Raw genomic sequence first — 20,031 nt, forward strand, 5'->3', positions numbered from 1 at the left:
TATGTGGAAATGAATATACTAGTTAGTTATGTGATTAAACAGCTGTCCTCACAGCTTGCAGGCTTCACACACACACACACACACACACACACACACACACACACACACACACTATATTACAGATTACAGTATATTGTCCCCATCACTATACTGGGGCACTAGGACCCACACAGAACACAGGTTGTGCACCCCCTGCTGGCCTCACTTACACCTTTTCCAGCAGCAAACTAGTTTTACCAGGAGGTCTCCTATCCAGGTATTGACCAGGCTCAACCCTGCTTGGCTTCAGTAGGCAACAGGGGGTGATATGGCTATGAAATTTTCGAATTTATGTTTTTTATATTGTTGTTGTATTTTACAAATTGATTTCATAACATAATTTCTGCCTACATTCCTGTGTAGTTGCATTTAGACATTTGAGGCACATATCAGAATTATATCAACTATACTATATTAACTATATCAAAACCTGCATCGCCAAACAAACTATGCGAGACCTTTTCTCAGAACTAACTCACTTTTCTGAGTCATTAACTTTCATTAACCCAGGTTATTTTATTGAATGTGCAGTATGAAGTCAGTTGTACACAGTTGTAGCTCATCACATTTACTATATTTTGCCAACATTTGAGAACCAGTGTCCAAATGCTTTTTGTGTTAAGGTTGAATGATATATCTATTGTTTGATCATTTTAAATGTAACAATTGCAAATGTAAATTTATTAAATGTAACAAATGTATAATTTGTTGCTGGTTTTTTGGTCAAAAGTGTGCTTGTGCTGTCTTTCTGTAAAATACAGGTCAGATTACTTGCTATTTTTTCTAATGCAGTTCCTTTCAACATCTTTTAAGACATGTATTCTAGCTTAGTGTGCATGTGGTATGTAGAAAATGGCATGTGCACCTTTCATCAGGTTATCAATGAGAGCTCATGTGTGACCGGAGTCTACTGCTCATGGTCATGCTGCATGCAGGACTATGAGTGACGACGGATGCCTGAATTCAGTGAGTGTAAAAAGCCCTTTTCACCAAAATGAATTAAACAAGAGATTGGTCACTGCTAAAGAGGAAATACTCAAATCTCTAATCTGGTTGTAAGGTCCATGCGTCATGTCTTGTGAAGAACAAATCATACAGTGCTTTGCTTTGCTTTGCCATATATGGCTATTGGGGATTTGGGTTTATGTATAGGTTAAATATACAGAGTTCTTCTTCTTCTTTTTTCAACATCCCTGTAAATGAGCTGTATCATAAAAAATTTAAATTCTTCCTTTATTTATTTTCGTCCCCTTAAATAGCAGGAACAACTGTGATGCTGACGCCCAATGAAAATGGAAAGATTGTGTCATAAAATTGCCATGTGTCTTTAATAATTGATGTGGGTTTTATTTATCTGTACATTTAAAACTTATTTTTGGGGGGTTGGAAGGACGACTGAATAAAGGTGAATAAAGAAATGATGCAACATCGCAATGTCCCACTATTCTTCCGTAATATATTTTTTCACTAATAAATGCAGTTTCATGCAATCCATTAATGATCCATTGAATCCAGTGAATTCATTGGTCATTCATCAAATTTTTCATTCTTTACAGAGGGGTTCAACACATATCTGAATCTTTTCACACAAAGAGTGGATTTACTTGAGCAGCTTTCAGGCTTAGTACCAACCAGCAGGAACGTCACCCTTTATGAGGATGACAAGGGATGTCCAGTGCTGGACATTGGCCTGTATTCCACACTCACCATGCCCTCCCAGGAAGCATTTGGATCAAGGTTTGACATTTATGCGTGTATGTATGTATGTCTGTAGGTCTGTCTGTATGTTTGTCTCTAGGTATGTATGAATGTCTGTCTGTCTGTAGTCCTGTCTGTAATTATGTAGGTTTTTTTGTCTGTCTGTAATTATGAAGATCTTTATGTCTGTCTGTAATTATTTAGGTCTATGTCTGTCTGTAATTATGTAGGTTTTTATGTCTGTCTGTAATTATTTAGGTCTGTCTGTCTAATTATGTAGGTTTTTATGTCTGTCTGTAATTATTTAGGTCTATGTCTGTCTGTAATTATGTAGGTTTTTATGTCTGTCTGTAATTATTTAGGTCTATGTCTGTCTGTAATTATGTAGGTTTTTATGTCTGTCTGTAATTATTTAGGTCTGTCTGTCTGTCTGTAATTATGTAGGTTTTTATGTCTGTCTGTAATTATTTAGGTCTATGTCTGTCTGTAATTATGTAGGTTTTTATGTCTGTCTGTAATTATGTAGGTTTTTATGTCTGTCTGTAATTATTTAGGTCTATGTCTGTCTGTAATTATGTAGGTCTTTATTTCTGTCTGTAATTATGTAGGTATGTATGTCTGTCTGTATGTCTGTATGTCTGTAATTATTTAATTATTTTTGCCATTTTATTTGAAACTTCTTTTTCATTATGATTTTATTCAAATCACCATATTTATTTTAAATTTGCATTGTTGTTCAAATGTTTGATGTTAAATGTGTGTATATGTATATATGTGTTTATATATGTGTATGTGTGTGTGTGTGTGTGTGTGTGTGTGTGTGTGTGTGTGTGTGTGTGTGTGTGTGTGTATACCGGTATATATAAAATGATGTATAGTTTTATTCAACAAGGGTGCATTAAATTTATCGAACATTTTACATTGTGACACAAAATGTATTTTTAAATAAATACTGTTCATTTAAAAACTCTGTTTATCCCCCAAAAAACTGTCATGTGCTATTAAGCAGCACAATATTTTCAACTGTGTCAATAAGAAATGTTTCTTGAGCAAATCAGTATAATGATTTCTGAAGGATCATGCTGAGACTCTGAATACTGGAGTAATGGCTGCTGAAAATTTTCACAAATACTTTACATTTTCAAATATGTAATTTAAACAATTATTTTAATTTGTAATCATTAAAAAAACATTTTTATTGTATCTTCAATCACATTTATGCAGCCTTGGTGAGCATTAAACAGTGGTTTTAAATGGTAGAGTATGTATTTATGTTCTCTCGTTTCGAATGAAATCATTTCTTTGATACTTAACAAAGTATCTGTGTGTGTTCACAGCTTTGCAGATGAATTTAGTCTTCTGATTCAGCTGCGGAGCTCACAAGAAGAGGACCGGAGTGTGTTGACTTTGCTGAACTTCTATAATCACATTTTACTCCAGATCCGTATAGGCCCTGACAGCATCACCTTCATCACCACACAGCAGCGTGACTATGAGTACAAACACAATTTAACACATGCCACTGAGCACTGAGCACTTAGCTTTAGCAATATTGAAATAACGGTATTCTAATAATAATTTATTTGAAACTCTGGGTTCAGGTTTTCAGTGTCAGGGCTGTCTGACTCGCAGTGGCACTGGATCTCAGTTGGAGTTGCATTTGAATGGCTGTCTGTGTATGTGGACTGTGTGCTGGTGGAGAAAGTTAGCTGGATGTACCCGTACATGGGCATCACTACGGATGGCTTACTGATGATTGGGGGAATCCTGGAGGGCTTTGAGACACCCTTTGAGGTATTATTCTTCATTTGTTATATGCAAGGAGGGTATGGAAAGGCGCATAACTATAGTCAGTGTCAAGAATCCATCATGTCTGGGCAAACAGCCTTTCCTAGAGTCATTAATTAAACACTCTAAATATCTCTTACTACAACGCAGTGGTGTAGAAGAATGTTTATTAAAGAAACTAGAGTTATCCAGCTAAAGTAGCACTGGCAATGCGTCATGGGAAACATATCTATAGCTGCCACACCAATTTGGTTTTCAGCTGTGAAAACCATCATCTTAGTGATCTGCACTTAAAAAAATAAAAAATATATGGTCACAAAACAGCATGCCAAGATTTCAATGGCATTGAATGCCTATAAATGGGTTTTTATCATGCGACTGTGGTATCAAGTTCACTATTCATCCCAAATCGATGAGGCATATAAGTGAACATCTGACCAACATTCTTATGAAATACTGTAAGTGCTCATCTAATGGATTGTAATGTGGTTGTTGTCTTTGACGTCTTTGATGTCTGTGTCTGTTTTCACAGGGAGAGCTGAGACAGGTGACCTTCATAATGGGAGAAGCAAATGCTGCCAAGGATCATTGTGCTCTTCATCAGCATATGTGTGAACCTGTGAAAGAACGTGGCTTTCTTAAGACAGAAAGTAACACTGAGGTAGGATTGATGACTGTGTACTTGAAAGCAGTTATACAAAAAGAGAGATGAGAGATATGTCATCTAATCTTGTTAAATTACTGCTTAAACAGTCAATGTTTTTGAATACAAAAAATCTAAGAAGAATGAGATTTTTAAATGGCCATGTGGTCATTCAAATGTCAGTCATGACTCATGATCAATAATGTTAGAGGTATATAAAATGTTTGAACTTATGGTTTAATTTAAGTTTGAATAAAATTTGTACAAAATTTAAAAGGGTAACTAAACAAAACTCCTATCCAAATATAATCCAAATACAACTGTTAGTACTACATTTTGCCTGAAAAGTGTGTAAAATGTGGCTCTGGGCTATCATTGCTCTGGGAACAGCAATATTGGCTAAACCAGTGATGCAGGTGTTAAGGATGTTGTTATTTTGCAATTGATTTTTGTGACGCTATTGGAACAAAGAGTGCATTTCATGCCATTTAAAATCTTTCCACACGGAAAGCAATGTGTTTTATTGACATCTTGTTGCTTCTGTTCACCCTGCAGAGCCCGTTGTCGTCCTCAGCTGGCTCAACAACAGACAGACCTTTCTCATCAGATCCCTCTACTGGCAGAGATGAGACTGCCAATATACATTCAGTTCCAGGGCTCCGGCCTGAACCCAGAAAATCACATGGTTCGGTAAGAGACAACAAGAAACATCCCAGTGTTAATTCCAGACCCAGAAAGACAGTGTATGAATTCCATCTTAAAAGCTGAGATACAGCCTCAGTGAGTAATTATGCAGTTATGAATGGACAAAGCCTGAGTACAATGTGGGGAGAATGAACCCCAGCTGGAGAAGAGAGCTGGGTGACTTTAGAGGTCAGGAAATTGAATAAATGGGAAAGTAGGGATCACTCGGACTTCTCATTTGTCCTCATAAAACTCTTGCTGTATTTTCCTTCATGGGGAGGGTGATGATAAATTATCATCATGGGAACTTTCTCATTTCAGCACTGTGCTGTAACAGAGAGGAGCTGTGCTGAGACGGTTTGATAAACACACCGTCTGGGAGAGTAAGTCCGGGCAGCCCGAGAGTTTGCTGGTATACTCCAGGAAGAGCTCCAAAGCTTGCAAAATCCCTGGAAAGTCATTAAACACCTATATTGCTTTGCACTTTAAGTGAGCTCTGTGCACTGCAGGACATACTTTAAGAAGTTTCCTTCGCTGATTTTTTTTTTTTTTTTTACATATATTATGAATTGATTGTTAAAGTCTGTACCTCACGAGCTTGCGTTTATGATTGCATACACAGTATTTTGCTAGACACTGGCTGCATAGTTGGCTGTGGGTGTAGCTACATCTGGTTGGGTGTTTCATGGAAAGCAGAGATATACAATATAGCATATGGTTCAGTATGGTCAATCATATCATACAGCATTTTTTATTTATTTGTATCTGTCAGTATATTTCATTTTAGTCAAAGTTGTTTATCCTGTACCATGTACAAAGTACAATGAAAATCTTCATTCTTCTCTAAAAAAATAAAAATATGTACATACATACAGTCTATGCAGAGATGAAAAAAATGAGACAGTAAATTGACAGTGCCAGTAATGCAGTTAAAGAAATTGCAAGAGTTTCAAGAGTGAAAGTGTAAAGTTATTGATGTTGTTATACATGCTCATTTCTATGAAGCCCAATACATGACATGCATATTGTGGCCACAACTTAAAGGGATAGTTCACCCAAAAATGAAAATTCTGTCATTAATTACTTACCTTCATGTCGTTCCAAACACTGATTTTTGTTCATCTTCGGAATACAATTTTTTTGAGTTAGTGCTTTCTACCCTGCATAGAGAGCAATGCAACTGACCCGTTCAAAGCCCAGATAGGAAGTAAGGACATCATTAAAATACTCCATGTGACATCAGCAGTTCATCCATAAAATTATGAAGATATGAGAATACTTTTTGTTTGCACAAAAAATGTAACATCTGTTAGTTTTCAATTAAATAAGAAAAATGTACACTATGTAGACATGAACATTTGTGCATGATCCTTGAATACACTACAAATGAAAGTGAACAGCTTTAAGCTTAAAGATCGAGGCAAATCAGTGTTACACATCTTCCCCCAAGACGTGGCATTTTACATAGGGGAATTCCAGGACTGTCCCATCTATCAAAGATGGCGCAGAGCTCACCCCTGCATCTGGATATGGTTTCGTTTGATGCGTAATTGAGGCTGACCTTTCATAATGTTGCCTGTTATCAGCTAACCAGGGTTTGACAAACTACTGAGGACAATACTGTCACACTTAAACCAATACCCTCCTCTGGATAATGTTCTAAAATGTGGCAGATATAATCTTAAATTTACTTTTGTTTTTACTCTTGATCATTTGTTTATGGAGTAAATATGTAAATGAGGAAGTTTGGTAATTCTGCTCTGCACATGTCCGCCAACACAGCATGGAAATGTTCTTGGCAATGTTTGTCTGTCATCCATTTATTCTGGCCTCATAAATGTTAGACATGTAATTATGATCTTTGCACTGTAATTTAGTGCACCCTTCTGAAGCTAAAATAAGTCATAATGTAGATATAAACGTTGGTAAAGTGTGAAGTTTTATTTAATATTCAACCTTGCATAATCTCATGGTTTCATAAACAAAAATTTTTCCTCTAAATTAACAGTAAGTTGTAAGTTTTAGGCTTTGTTGTTGTTCTTTTAAATACATACCTAATATCTATAACCAATACATAAAAAAATAATGTGGAACTTTAACTCAAATGACATACCGTTTTAAATAATGCAATCTGTAATAAAAAAAATTGATGATAAATAAATGCTAAAAAGATTTTTCCCTTTGGTCTCAGACTTGAACCCCATGGTACTGTAGATACGTGCAGACTGAATATGTCAGATGAAAAGACCATCTCCCATCATTCCTTGTGGTTTCTGCTGCTTGATTAATTAGGCTATGTGGAATCATGGTTTCCAACACCCACCACCAGTGAAATTGTGAAAACCTCAGAGTCAGGGTCCCACAGGAAAGTCAGGCAAGAGAGTCTTCATCTGTGATTGATCTCCTTGAGTTACCTCTGTTACTATGGCAGCCATTACCACTAATCCTCTCTGTTTTAATGACCTCATGGTCACGCAGCATCCCACTGCTTTGATTCTTAGAGCTGGAGGTCTGCTTAAAAACTTGCTTTGAATTAAACCAACCTCATCAAGTTTATTTCTGGAACAAATTGTCATTTCTAATTGATGGTTCACCAGTGCTTTCATAAATCTGTCTCTTCTCTGCTGCTTTTGTGTGCGTGTGTGTCAGTCTCAGCAGGCTTTAGTTGTATGAATGTGTTTTCTATTTGTCACGGTTCAGCAGTGATGGAGGAAACCTTTATGTTTATGTAAAATCTAAAGTAGCTTCTATTTTGGTTCTAAAACTGGCATTGTCTGATATGAAGTTTCCAAGCACGTGTCCTCTTTGTCTCTCTTATCTATCAAGCTATTAAGCTCATGAAAGCAGCCCACACGACTCATGTACTATATTCCAAGTCTTTTGAAACCAGTCTCTTTGTTTGTGGAAAAACAGAAAGTTATCCATTGGCAATCTTTACCACTATAGCTCTCAAATGCCATTCATGTTCAATTATCATGGATAATATAGCATGTCAAAGGTTTGACTTCAGTAATGCCAAATAGCGTTGGTTCATGTGTCTCATAACCAGTTTTCGTATTTAGAATTGGCCAAATGAGATTTGAGAGCTGCTGGGAAGGGTGTTTTAGCTTTCTGTTAGTCACAGAAGGAATATTGGAATATAGTGCATGCGTCATATGGAGCACTTTTATGATTGACGATTGTTGTATGGAAAACGGCAACATGAACGTTCTGCTAAACATTTCCTTTTGTGTTCCATGGAAGATAGCAAGTCTTAAGGAAAGACATGGTGGTGAGTAAATGACAGAATTTTTATTCTTGGATAAAAAAAACTTTCAGCAGCTTTAAGCGCTCCCAACTTAAAAGACATTGGTTTCATCCCATTTTCAAAACCGAGGCCAAGATTACAATGTACTTTGTAAGCTACCGTTCAAATGTTTGTTCAGAAGGTATTGAAAAAAGAATACCTTTATTTAGCAAGGATGCAGACATTTGTAATGTTGCATGTGACAGAAGACTTGAGTATGCCTGTTTGCCATCACAGGAATAAATTAAATATTAAAATATATTTAAACCGTAAACAGTTATTTCAATAAATTGTAATCAAATTTTACATTATTAATATTTTGATTGTATTTTTGAAAATAAGGGATTTGTTTCATAATGAATAATTCAGTTAAATAAATATAACAAATCTTACTGACCCCTGACTTTTGAACAGTGTTGTATATCCTCTGTCGCCCTCAAGATGACCTAATATCCCATTTTGTTCTGCAGACATAATTCAAATGGGACACAAATAGGACAAGTGGATGTTGCACATTTTATTTGGGTGCTGTTCACCTTAATGGCTGCCTGAAGGCTTAGTTGGCTTGAGTGTGTGAAGCCTGGGCACAGCTCCTGTGTCTGGGAGGTTCTCTCTCTGGGAGGGCACTTGGAGAAAGCTTGCACTGTCTGGGATCTTTAGCAGGGATACAGAGACTGTGGTGCAGTGTGTATCTCCAGCAGTCATGGTGTGCTGTGTCTGTATGGGATGTTACCTTGTACTCGATCTGCTCCTGCTTGGAATGAATGTGGAGGGCAAATGGAAAGCCATGGTAGGAAACCAATACATGTCTTTCCTTTTAACTGTGCTTCAATTCATTATTCATTATTAGATGGTCAGATTTTTTTTGGATGTTTGCGCAAGAATTGTTTAAAACAAAATGAAAAGGATTTTTTGTTTTATGATCTGGTTTTATCAAATTATCTGCTGATGTATTCTAAAGGCAAAAAGTGCAAATGTATATTATCACATTGTATTGAGTTTAGACAGCTCTTGTATAAGATGACATGTCTAAACTTTCATAAAGGTGAGTTTAGAGATCTTTGTCTAATCGTTAATGAATACGTAATGGAGACTTTCCCATGAACATGTTCACTTGCTGAACAGGGATAAACTAAAAAGGTAAATGGGTTGGAAATTGCAGTTTGAATGGAGGTTATGGAGATCATAAGACACCAATAAAATTGGAAGTCAACAACATGTTAAGTGAGTGTTTTGGTCTAGATAATCTGATTGACTGAGGTGCGGAGGTCATTAGTAGCCAAGTAAACTGTCTACTGTTCTTCTTCTTAACCAATTGCACCCTGATTTCCTTTCTGATGATCCATCCACAAACATTTTCCAGGTGACTTTCTTAATGGGAGTGTCAGATTTGCCCAGCTGGGCTCCTCAACAAATGACCTGCAAGGATTTCCCTCATACCTGTGTCTTAACCATGATTTATGGCATCTGTCTTCATTATTCAGTGGTGGGCCAGCTGTGATGAACACTGATAATATTCTGCCCGAGGCCTTGAGTTCCAAACTCTGACATCATACGTCATCATTTTCCAGTCTTGGTGAAACATTTGTTTATATCTGTAAACCTCCAAACTGAGTTAGTATTTATTACCTTCTCACTGGCAGATGCTTTATCTGATATTGATGTCTCAGTCACTTTCAATTTTAGATCTTTAGCATTATAGACGTTCAGTTTGATTCAGATTTATTGACATTGTCAAGTACTGTACAAAGCCAATGAAACTGCATCTAACCAGAAGTGTCATTGTAAGATAGAATGTAAATAAATGATGGTAAACAGTGTAGTGCAGATGGCCAATGGCCTTAGCAAGGATCTGGACACCTTTGGACTCATACGTCATACTTGTAAATGTTTTAAATTAATTGCATTGCAAATTTGAAAAAACAAGTGACATCTACAAACAATGCTGAGGCTTTTCCCTGAACTAGCTTCACTTTTCAGAGATGTTTTTTTGACTGTTCAACAACTTGTTCAACAACAGGTCCCTGGGTCATTTCAGTAGATGTATGAAGTTACAGTAGTTTCCCTGGGCTTCACACAGAACTTCACAAAAACCTGCTACCTGCAGGGTATAACTACTTCCCAAAATGTTTTGGATTGTTTTTGTACTTTTTCCCCACTTTGTTACACTTGTGGTGTTCCTGGTCAAAAATGACCGGCCTAAAAAAATATCTTGTCAATTTTTAAACTATATCACCAAATATTGGATTCAATCTTTTTGTCAGTGTTTTCTTTCAATTAGGGTAGGTTTTTCTATTTCTTTATGGAACTGATTGATCTCCGGCCTCTTTGATCCGAGCTTATGCACTAATTTGTGGATAATTTTGTCCATTTTAAATAAAATATAAAGAAATGCACTGTTCATCACACTAGTGAGCTTAAATGTTTAACAAGGAAGTTTGTTTTGAAATGGTTTTATCTTGAACAAAATTACACAGTCACAAAAGGGATCTCTTGTTACGCTTTATTATCACCAAATGTTGGATTCAGTGTTTTTTTTTTATCAACTTGTCTTTAAATAAGAATAGATTTTCTATACATTTTTGAAACGGAATTAATTTCTCAGCCTACGAAGTACGAGTAAATACTATACGAACTGTAGATTACAAGTAAAATGGAGCAGCATTTTTGGTGTTTAATGTAGAAACTATAGCAATTGAAACCTTTAACATAGAATATGCAGAGCATCTACTCACTTCCTTTCAAACATCCCACTGACTGATCTTCTGAACAAAGTGTAATTGTGTCTTGTAGCATCTGGTTCTGCTCTAACTTCTCTCACAGGAGTTGTTCCAGTGTTCGGTACAGTTCCAGCCAAAGATGTAACCTGTAGCACAGAGGAGGGTAAAACAATTATTTGGGGAGCTGTGTCACCCTTGAGAGGATCAAGTGTCCCTCTCATCTGAGGCAGCCGCCTTACAGTGTTAAGTGCCTGACTGCTCTTTCTCTGTAGCTTATTGTTAGAGAAAGAGAGAAGGACAGTAGAATGGAGCCTCTGGGTCTCTGAGCTCAGAATCAGATGGAGGCCATTGCCTTATCGCAATTGATAGTTTTTTCTGTTTTGTGCAATATGCATTTCATTTTTATGGTACCTGATTTGGTGATTATCTGCCACTTGTTTTTGGTTTCAGGTGAAACGGCAAAAAAGGTTGCTCAACTCCATCCTGTCGTGATGTTTTGATGAATAACTGCTTCCACAATCAATAAAAATGTACACAATATGTACCAGCTAAGCAGCACTGACTAGCGAATAGGGTGCAAACAGTTTATGCTGAAATTGATAACAATAAAATGATTTAAATACCCTTAGTGCAACATTTTACCAAGTTAGACTGGATTGCAGAAGATAAATGAGTATCGCATGGTTTTGCTCTGAAATGTTTAATGGATTATCCCCTTAGCATTTTGTTAATGTATTTTGTTTGCCATGTGAAAATTTCCCCACAGTCTATCTCTTTGTTCTCTTCCAGAACTCCAGTGTCTCTTCTAAGAATGAAGATCTTCGTAGTGAGTGGGACATGGCGTCTAATCCGAACAGAACTGCAAAGCATTCGGTTCGTGGCTTTGTAGTGGTGGATGAGTCTGACCTTCTCACGTCTCCCGCTGTCAGCACACATAGCAGGTATAAGGACACCAGTGACAAAAAGATCCAGTCCACCACCTTCAAATCATCAGAGGAGAACTTAAACACTCAAAAACTGAAAGCAGATTTGGGTGGAGGCCATCTTGAGCGGCTCCCTTTGAAGCCCTCTGGGGACATTTCTGACCTGGATTCTATTTTGAATGTAAAGACATCAGCTGGTCAGAAGGATCTGGTCAGGCCTACAGTCCATCCTGAGTTAAGCCAGCTGACTGAAGAAGGTTTCTTACTTCCTTCAAAGGGCTTCGAAGTAGATAAAAAGCCTTTGGTCAGTGTTCACTCAAAAAAAGGATATGAATTGCTTGTAGGCAAAGGACAAGCTGACTACAAGCACTCAAGCAAGAAAGGAGTTGCATTTAAACATGGTGATATTATATTAGGCATGGATGGAAGGAGATTCCGGCTCCTCGGTGGACCTCCTGGGCCTGTTGGACCACCAGGGAGAACAGTGAGTTAACACAATTAAATCCTGATGAAATCTTTTCCAGGCACATTTTCTTCCAGTAATATGTGCCAAATTGGAATCTGTATCCAAAAAATAGAAGTTATATGCATAGTATCATTTAAATACATGCCAGAGAAAGCATAAACTTAAGTTAATTATAGTGGTGAATATCTTTTCAGAGGGATAATGTATAGAAATAAATAATTTGAATTAATTAATTGAGTTAATGTATAATTATTCTTTAAGAAATAGTCCATTTGAATGTTCAAAACTATTGGCCAAGCAATAAGATGAGCATTGCAACAAATTTCCAGTAACCTGAAATCAGCACAGAAGCCGTTTGCACTACCTGTGATGACACATTTGCATTGTATGAAATGAAAACGATAGACGTGAAAGTAGCATCAGTTTCAGTTGGGAGCAGACTGAAGCCACAGTCACATTAGTGAAATTTTGTCAGCAAAAAATGGACCACTGTCAATAGTTTAGTGATGCACAAAGCTCTGCTCACATAGAAGTCACTTTCTAAGCAAGGTTTATTCCGTTGGTCAACATGGCAAATTTGCATGAAAAACTTGAACCATATACAAAATATGTTTGGGGAAAGGTCTCACCCGTCACCAATGGAATATTTTGTAGGAAATATATAGCCACTAAATGCTGTGATTTGACCAATCAGAATCAAGTACGCCAGGATGGAAAACTTCAGCTTTTCAAGAAAAAAAATTTAACTAAAACAAGTAGCTACTATGATGTAAGTAAATATGTCATGTCTTTTGTGATTTACACTAGCTGTGTTTTCCCCCCTCCTCCTGTCTCCCCTGGAACTGAAAATGTGCCCAGTTTTCAGTTTGCAAAACAGACAGTGTTTGCTGTTTGAGCTAGAAATGGAATACTGAACTGAAATCACATTAAATTGCTAGTCTGAGAACTAATTCTTAATCTTACTATGTATTCAAACTTAATTTGGTCATTGGAAATACGTCATTGCCAAAAGCTGAATGTTACTGTATGTAATCTTTACATGTTTAATGGAGTTTAGCCGAGCATTCCTTCGAATATGCTTCACATCTATAACCAAACATTACTACATCTGCCCTTTTCTGAATGATAGCCTTTCACTATGAAACCCAAATATAAGGCTGTAGTGCTGAATGTGCACTTTGCAGAAGGTTAGAGGTTTGGCAGCACTCTCCAAATTGGCATGTCTAAGAGTGTTACATTACGTAACATACATAAGATTAAAAAGGGCATGGGCCTATAAATATTAATTGACCCGAGATTCAAAGTCTTCTACTGTATCTTGATTTCCATGATAAATTTGAACAAGGAAACCAATCCTCTATAAACTAAGTTTGATGGTTGATGACAGTAGCTTTACACTTTGCTGTGGTTAAATGCTTTTTATAAATGCCAATATTCTCCAAAAGCCCTCGGTTTAAGACTGCTTTTGTTGTTTGCACAGGGGTGCGCAGGCAAAAGGGGCTATATTGGATACAAGGGTGATAAGGTAAGGAATTTACAATATAATATTCAGTGATTATGGGATTACACTTATTTGCACCTGTATTTCACTCCAGGGTTCTCAAGGAGACGAAGGAGCTGATGGGCCAAGAGGCATACCAGGACCTCCAGGTCCACCAGGACTCCCAGTCCTCTACCTTTTGAGGAATACAGAGGAGGATTGGGCTGCATTTAAAGTAGGCCTTACCCCATATTCTGGAGAATCGTCTATCTAACTGGTGAATCTCTTATAGCTTAGGCTTCCCTAGGTTGGCCATACGTGCCATTTTTACAGGACATATCCTGTCCAGGATTTGTATATTGCCTAAAATATCCTAGTTTTGCTTTGTTTTCTTGTTTTCATACTTGTAATGATCGAAAAGTAGTTTTAACAATAATGTGCAGGCATTGTACATAATCGTTGTTTGGTCGATTGTCGAAGGTGGGTTCAACTGAGAGCAGTCAAAATGATGCAAATATGCGCACATATTAGGAGTGTTCATTCATTCATTTGACTTGAAGCAGTGCTGCATAGACCGATCGTTGTATGCCATTGAAGTACCATGAGAGCGGTCTTTTACTCTCATGCATGTCATACAACGATCGGTCTGTGGAGCGCAAACAGCCAAAACCTGGATATTTTAGGCAATAGTCCCATAAAAATGGCATGTATGGTCACACCAGGCTTCACTATTTGTAGTCTAACTAGCCACGGAAATCATGTGCCACAGTTTAAATGAGCTAAATTGGCATAAATTTTTATCTAGATAAATTAGATCATCCTGTCCATCCCTACCAAACATGAATATATAGCAGTGAGCCACCGCCCTGTGTCTCTCAAACTGCTGGATGACACAGTCTTTCTATGTTCCTGCCAGACCTTGTATTCTCTCTATTCGTGACTCTCTATTTTTGAGCATATATTTAAGTATAATTGTAAAACCTCGGGTTTGACCTCCCTGTAGATTCTCAGAACTCAAAACGGTTGTGAATATCTGCTTATTATGTTTGTGTAGCTGCAACTTGGCATTATTTAATGTTGTGTGTGTGTGTGTGTGTGTGTGTGTGTGTGTGTGTGTGTGTGTACGTGCATGTGTGGAGAATATCTAAATGTTGTTTTTTCATCATCGTTTGGCAGAATCCTCAAACATGATGGATGAGTGTAGTCCTCCAAAGAGGAGTAATGCTTGTATATTGAGCCATGGGTGGTAGGTGAGGGAGTTGTACCTTTCTTTAAAGAGTGAAACTTTATGAACATTCAAAGACTGTTTTTGTGATTTGTTTTGGGTTTAAATATTTTTTCAGGTTTCACAATTTGGAGTACTTTCACTTGAGGGATAATTTGATTAGATTAGATTAGATTAGATTTGATTATTTATATGAAAAAGTAATTACTGTATGTGAATTTTATTTTAGCCCAGTTTATTGTAGAAGTTAAGTGCTTCAATATGGAAGGTCAGAATTCATATAGTGTAATGTATAATTTGGCTATTATTTAGGAAAATGAAGTCAATTGTACATATTTTTGGCAACGTCATGTAATTTTTGTTAAATAAAGGACGTTTAAATATTTTTTGACCCTTTTCTCATATTTTTTTTCCACTAGTATCAATGATAAAAAAGCCTTTCTATCTGTTTCATCTCTGATTTATATAATTTGACCCATAGCATATGTAGTGTTTCGATAGATGTGGCTGAATGGGACTGATTCTCTGTGTATTCAGTGGTGATTAGGGATGATTTGTCATTATAAACTGAACACTTACAGACATTGTTTGTGCTGATGGTGCTTTGCTGTTTACCCAGGTTGCACTCTGTAGAATAGTTGCAGTGTTGTGAGGAGGTTTTGACAGATGTTTAGATCCCTCTGTGTTTCAGTGGGACATGTGGAAGGCAAGTGCACTGGGAGGTCCGATTCCCCAACTTCTCTTAAACTCACCTTCACTGGATCAGCAGTGAGCCAAATTCTGCCCTTTTGCCAAAATGAGCATGTGCCAAGACAAATGTTGTACAAAGCGGAGGCAGACTGGCTGATTTAATATCAGTGTGACAGAGACTGTGTGTCTATGTGGGTTTGAGGCCTCGCTTTTCCAGGCCACACTGCAGAGACAGCGTACACTGTCTCTCAGTTCTTCTCCTCTATTTGAACAGGAGACATGCCTTTCACCACTCCCTAGTTTGTGTTTCTTATAGAGAGGAATTGAAACATACAGGCATTAAGTGTTACAAGAGTTTAGATTGATGATTTGTTGTTGAGCAGTTTTTTTTCTCCTATTAACACCAGTCAAGTACAGAGCTTCCCATCATCTCTCGTAAGCGGTCTGAATTGTATTTATGCATTCATGCATATGCTGGGTCTGAAACCACTTGATTGTTTGCTCATCTAATATTCATTACATAGTAAATGCCACATGTGGGAGTAAATGAGTCAATTGAGACAGCCTAAACAGTTACAAAACAATAAAATAAATAAATACATTTAAAAAATGTTTTTAAATAAATATAAGCCATTTTTGGGATTCGGATTTTTGGTAATTTTGATTTTTTTATATTTTAATCGTTCATTTTAATTTTAGTTCTAGTAACTTTTTTGTATACTTTTGTCATTTTTCTTTCTATTTTATTTTTAATTTAATTTTGTTTCAATTTAAGTGATTTTATACTTTGACTTTTTCAGTTAGTTGGCAAGGCAATATTTCTAATTTTGTATGTTTATCTTTTATTTTATTTTTGTAGAGAACACATTATTACCAGTTGCTGGCAGCTGGATGGCCCGTAAGTATTTGAAATTAGAATGAATTAGCAAAACGTTAATATAATATATGCACGTGGCTTCTCACTAAACCTTTTTACTCTGATGTCCTGCAGAGACAGACAGGACACCCTGGACCAATGGGTGAAACAGGGAGACCTGGTTTACCTGTGAGTACACACCTAAACACACAGAACACTTTTAATGAAGACTGAATTGTTAGAGAACCTGTGTTGCTCGATATGAAATAATTTTACAACAACCACCAACTATATTTAGGGTCATTGTGGATCTGTGAATAGTGCTGTTTATTGTAGTATGATGAATGATGAATAGTTACAGACAGATTAGATTTGAGTGTGGTTTGGTATATACAGTACTGTGTTTAATTGTTTTATTCCTGAAGGGATTGCCTGGAGACCCAGGTCAGACAGGACCACCAGGCCTAAGAGGCGAAATGGTACCTATTTATTACAATTTCGGGTTTTACACCCACGTGTGTGTTTATGATAGCAATGAGAGTTCAGTGGTATCTTCAACAATGGTTAAATTTTACTATGAGGTACACTACTGTTCAAAAGTTGGGGGTAAATACGTTTTTTTTTAAATAAGTCTCTTATGCATTCATTTGATGATTTTTTTAAGCAAATTCAGTACTATTGTTATTTAAAAGAACTGTTTTCTATTTAATATGTTAAAATGTAATTAATTCCTATGATGGAAAAGCTGAAGTTTAAGCATCCATTACTCCAGTCTTCAGTGTCACACGATCCTTCAGAAATCGAAATCATACTGCTCAAGTAGTATTTCTTTTTTATTATCAATTTTCATAACAATTGTGCTGCTTAGTATTTTTGTTCAGACCATGATACTTTTCCTTTTTTTCACACAAATATTTGATGAATAGAGAGTTCAAAAGCACAACATTGTAACAATCTAAAAGTATTTACTTTTGATCAGTTTAATGCATCTTTGATGAATAAATTTATTAATAATACATTTCTTTCAAAAGAAAATCTTTCTGAACCCAAACCTTTAAAAACTGGTGCAGATTTATGCAAAGTGCCTACAGGATTTACTTACAAGCAAACATTTTATAATAGGGTGGCATTGGACCAAAGGGTGTTCGAGGCAGAGCAGGGACTCAAGGAAGAGACGGAGAGAAAGGTCCAGATGGGGTGACAGGATCTCCAGGGGTTCCTGGCCTACAGGTGAGACTAAGGTCATGGGACGTCTGCAGTAGTTTTTTGTTGTAAAAGTTCAAGTTGGGACACTAGTGTGAATGTGGTAATGTTTTCGGATAGATTATGGTAAAGCTATGAATTGTAGCTGTGGGACATATGAACTTGAATTGCAGAAAACAATATGTTGTATATTTCTGGTTGTGGCTCAAGGGTCCTCGTGGTTACAAAGGTGACACAGCGCCCCCCGGTGAGAAAGGAGATGAGGTATAGTATGAGGATACATTATATCCTGAAAGCATGACCCTGTAACTGTCTCATACAGGATTATAATATATTTAATATAGTATAAAGCAGTTTTCCTGCCTCCATGAACAGGGTTTTCCTGGTGCTCCTGGCCTCAGAGGAGACAAAGGACAGACTGGCCTGAAGGTAGAGAAAGCCTTCAACTGAAGGATTTATGATGCATTTAATGAAGGAGTGAAACATTTATATAGTGCGTTATTGTTCATTGGTGTACACCCAAAGCTCTTTAAAATCATGTGGGGGGTCTCTCCTCAACCACCACCGATTGATTAATTTGTATGTACTGTTTATATTTAGAAATTTAACATCTATACTGCCCCCTAGTGAATCAGGAGGGGACACTACCATAAAAAAGTATTAGTTTCTATAGTTGTAATGTCATTATTTTTTTTAAATAGGGCTCCAAAGGACAAATTGGGTTTACTGGCTTTTCTGGTCCTCCAGTGAGTAAATCATATTCTTGAACTGCTCATTTTAAACTTTATTACTAGTAACTGGTGTTAGTATCTTTTCTTATATTGTTGTAAATATTACTGGTTTTCTTTTCTTTTTTTTTAAGGGACCGGTTGGTTTACAAGGTGTTCAAGGGATTCCTGGACCACCTGGTCCTAAGGTGATTGATTTAACTGACAATTTATTTTTGTGTGTTTTTACATTGATATTGACAGTATAAAGAATTTTGTTTTTATAGGGGGATCCAGGACATGATGGAAAACGTGGTCCTCCAGGGACAGTGGTGAGTCATAAATCTGGAGTCATAAATCATGCTTGTGACACTTGTAAAAACGTGAAAAAAAAAAGTTCTTCAAACAAAAGTTTTCTGCAGATTACTCAAAAAATTCCAACAAATTTTTACATAATTTAACATTGCCACTGCCTAATTTTAAATATTTCTTATATGTATAACTAACTATATCTAACTATAAAGTGGGTATTCATTTATAGCCAAAAAGAAAATCCATTTGGGAAAACTGAATTGGGGACAGTAATTACTTCTTATTAAAAAAGAAATCACCCTACAGGTATTTTGGTGTTTATGGATATTGCTTAATGATGCTCAGTTATGAGTTTGTGTCTTGCCAGGGAGCACCAGGTGCTACAGGATTGGTTGGTGCACAAGGTGTTAATGGCTCAGAAGTGAGTGATTGCTTACTACAAATTCAGTTATAGTCTACCCAAAAATAAATATTGTTTTATTGTTTTTCAAACCCATAAGACTCTATACTGTTGAACATAAAAGAAGACTGAACATTGTTTGTAGCCAAACCATTTGGGTTCCCATTGATTTCCACTTGCCCATACAATGAAAGGCAATGAGAACCAATGTTGTTTTCATTATCAACATTCTTTGTAATATTTCCCCTTATGTTTAACAGAAGAAAGAAAGTCATATGGGTCAGGAAATGACAAGAGGATGAGAAATTTATCAAAGAAAGACTTGATTTGGTTATAAGCCAAAACACTTTTGCTGTTACAGGGGGACGCTGGCCCTGCTGGCCCTGTGGGGCGGAAAGGTCCTCAGGTATACAACATTGTTTTGGGTCATTGCTTCATGAAGTCTGTCTTTAGAGAATGCTCAGAAGTTGAAATGATATAAAACCTGTCCTGACTGTTCATCCTAGGGGCCTAGAGGGATCGAGGGAGACAGGGGTCCACCTGGTTATCCAGGATCACAGGTAAAGTTTATCATGTAGGCTAGCAATACTCATACTCCTACTCCCAATGAAGTAGAAAAACATATAAATATGGGTCTGTTGTGATATTCAATCAAGAGTACGTTTTGTCATGGATGTTTTTTTTCCCACAGGGTCTTCAAGGTCAGGCTGGTCCACAGGGTCTCAAAGGTGACAGAGTAAGTTTTCAAACTCTTTCTGTGTACATTTAGCATATGTACAATTGCATGTGTATTATGTGTTTACAAAATGGAAGCCCTAGATTTTTTTTTGTGTTTGGACAGGGGCCAGAGGGTCCAGCAGGTAACAGAGGGCTACAAGGCATTGAAGGGCCCATGGTGAGTCTGTTTATCA

At 36.9% G+C, this 20,031-nt stretch overlaps 1 protein-coding gene across 3 annotated transcripts in view; it reads left to right on the plus strand.

Moving 5' to 3' along the window:
* Positions 1 to 20,031, plus strand: part of si:dkey-61l1.4 (collagen alpha-1(I) chain) — a 46,933-nt gene that overhangs the window by 12,078 nt on the left and 14,824 nt on the right. For 2 of the 3 annotated variants that reach the window (XM_059550803.1, XM_059550802.1), the window contains exons 2-23: positions 1,596 to 1,776; positions 3,075 to 3,233; positions 3,339 to 3,531; positions 4,058 to 4,186; positions 4,724 to 4,858; positions 11,648 to 12,265; positions 13,728 to 13,772; positions 13,843 to 13,962; positions 16,502 to 16,540; positions 16,634 to 16,687; positions 16,924 to 16,977; positions 17,621 to 17,728; positions 17,912 to 17,965; positions 18,077 to 18,130; positions 18,403 to 18,447; positions 18,564 to 18,617; positions 18,696 to 18,740; positions 19,088 to 19,141; positions 19,482 to 19,526; positions 19,627 to 19,680; positions 19,812 to 19,856; positions 19,962 to 20,015. In XM_059550803.1, coding sequence (XP_059406786.1) covers positions 1,596 to 1,776; positions 3,075 to 3,233; positions 3,339 to 3,531; positions 4,058 to 4,186; positions 4,724 to 4,858; positions 11,648 to 12,265; positions 13,728 to 13,772; positions 13,843 to 13,962; positions 16,502 to 16,540; positions 16,634 to 16,687; positions 16,924 to 16,977; positions 17,621 to 17,728; positions 17,912 to 17,965; positions 18,077 to 18,130; positions 18,403 to 18,447; positions 18,564 to 18,617; positions 18,696 to 18,740; positions 19,088 to 19,141; positions 19,482 to 19,526; positions 19,627 to 19,680; positions 19,812 to 19,856; positions 19,962 to 20,015 — 2,339 coding nt within the window. Of the gene's footprint in view, positions 1 to 1,595; positions 1,777 to 3,074; positions 3,234 to 3,338; positions 3,532 to 4,057; positions 4,187 to 4,723; positions 4,859 to 8,829; positions 8,929 to 11,647; positions 12,266 to 13,727; positions 13,773 to 13,842; positions 13,963 to 16,501; positions 16,541 to 16,633; positions 16,688 to 16,923; positions 16,978 to 17,620; positions 17,729 to 17,911; positions 17,966 to 18,076; positions 18,131 to 18,402; positions 18,448 to 18,563; positions 18,618 to 18,695; positions 18,741 to 19,087; positions 19,142 to 19,481; positions 19,527 to 19,626; positions 19,681 to 19,811; positions 19,857 to 19,961; positions 20,016 to 20,031 lie in introns of those variants that run through there. The other variant, XM_059550804.1, reaches the window with a different exon arrangement.

The sequence above is a fragment of the Carassius carassius genome, chromosome 5 (assembly GCF_963082965.1).
Source record: "Carassius carassius chromosome 5, fCarCar2.1, whole genome shotgun sequence".
Classification (NCBI taxonomy): domain Eukaryota; kingdom Metazoa; phylum Chordata; class Actinopteri; order Cypriniformes; family Cyprinidae; genus Carassius; species Carassius carassius.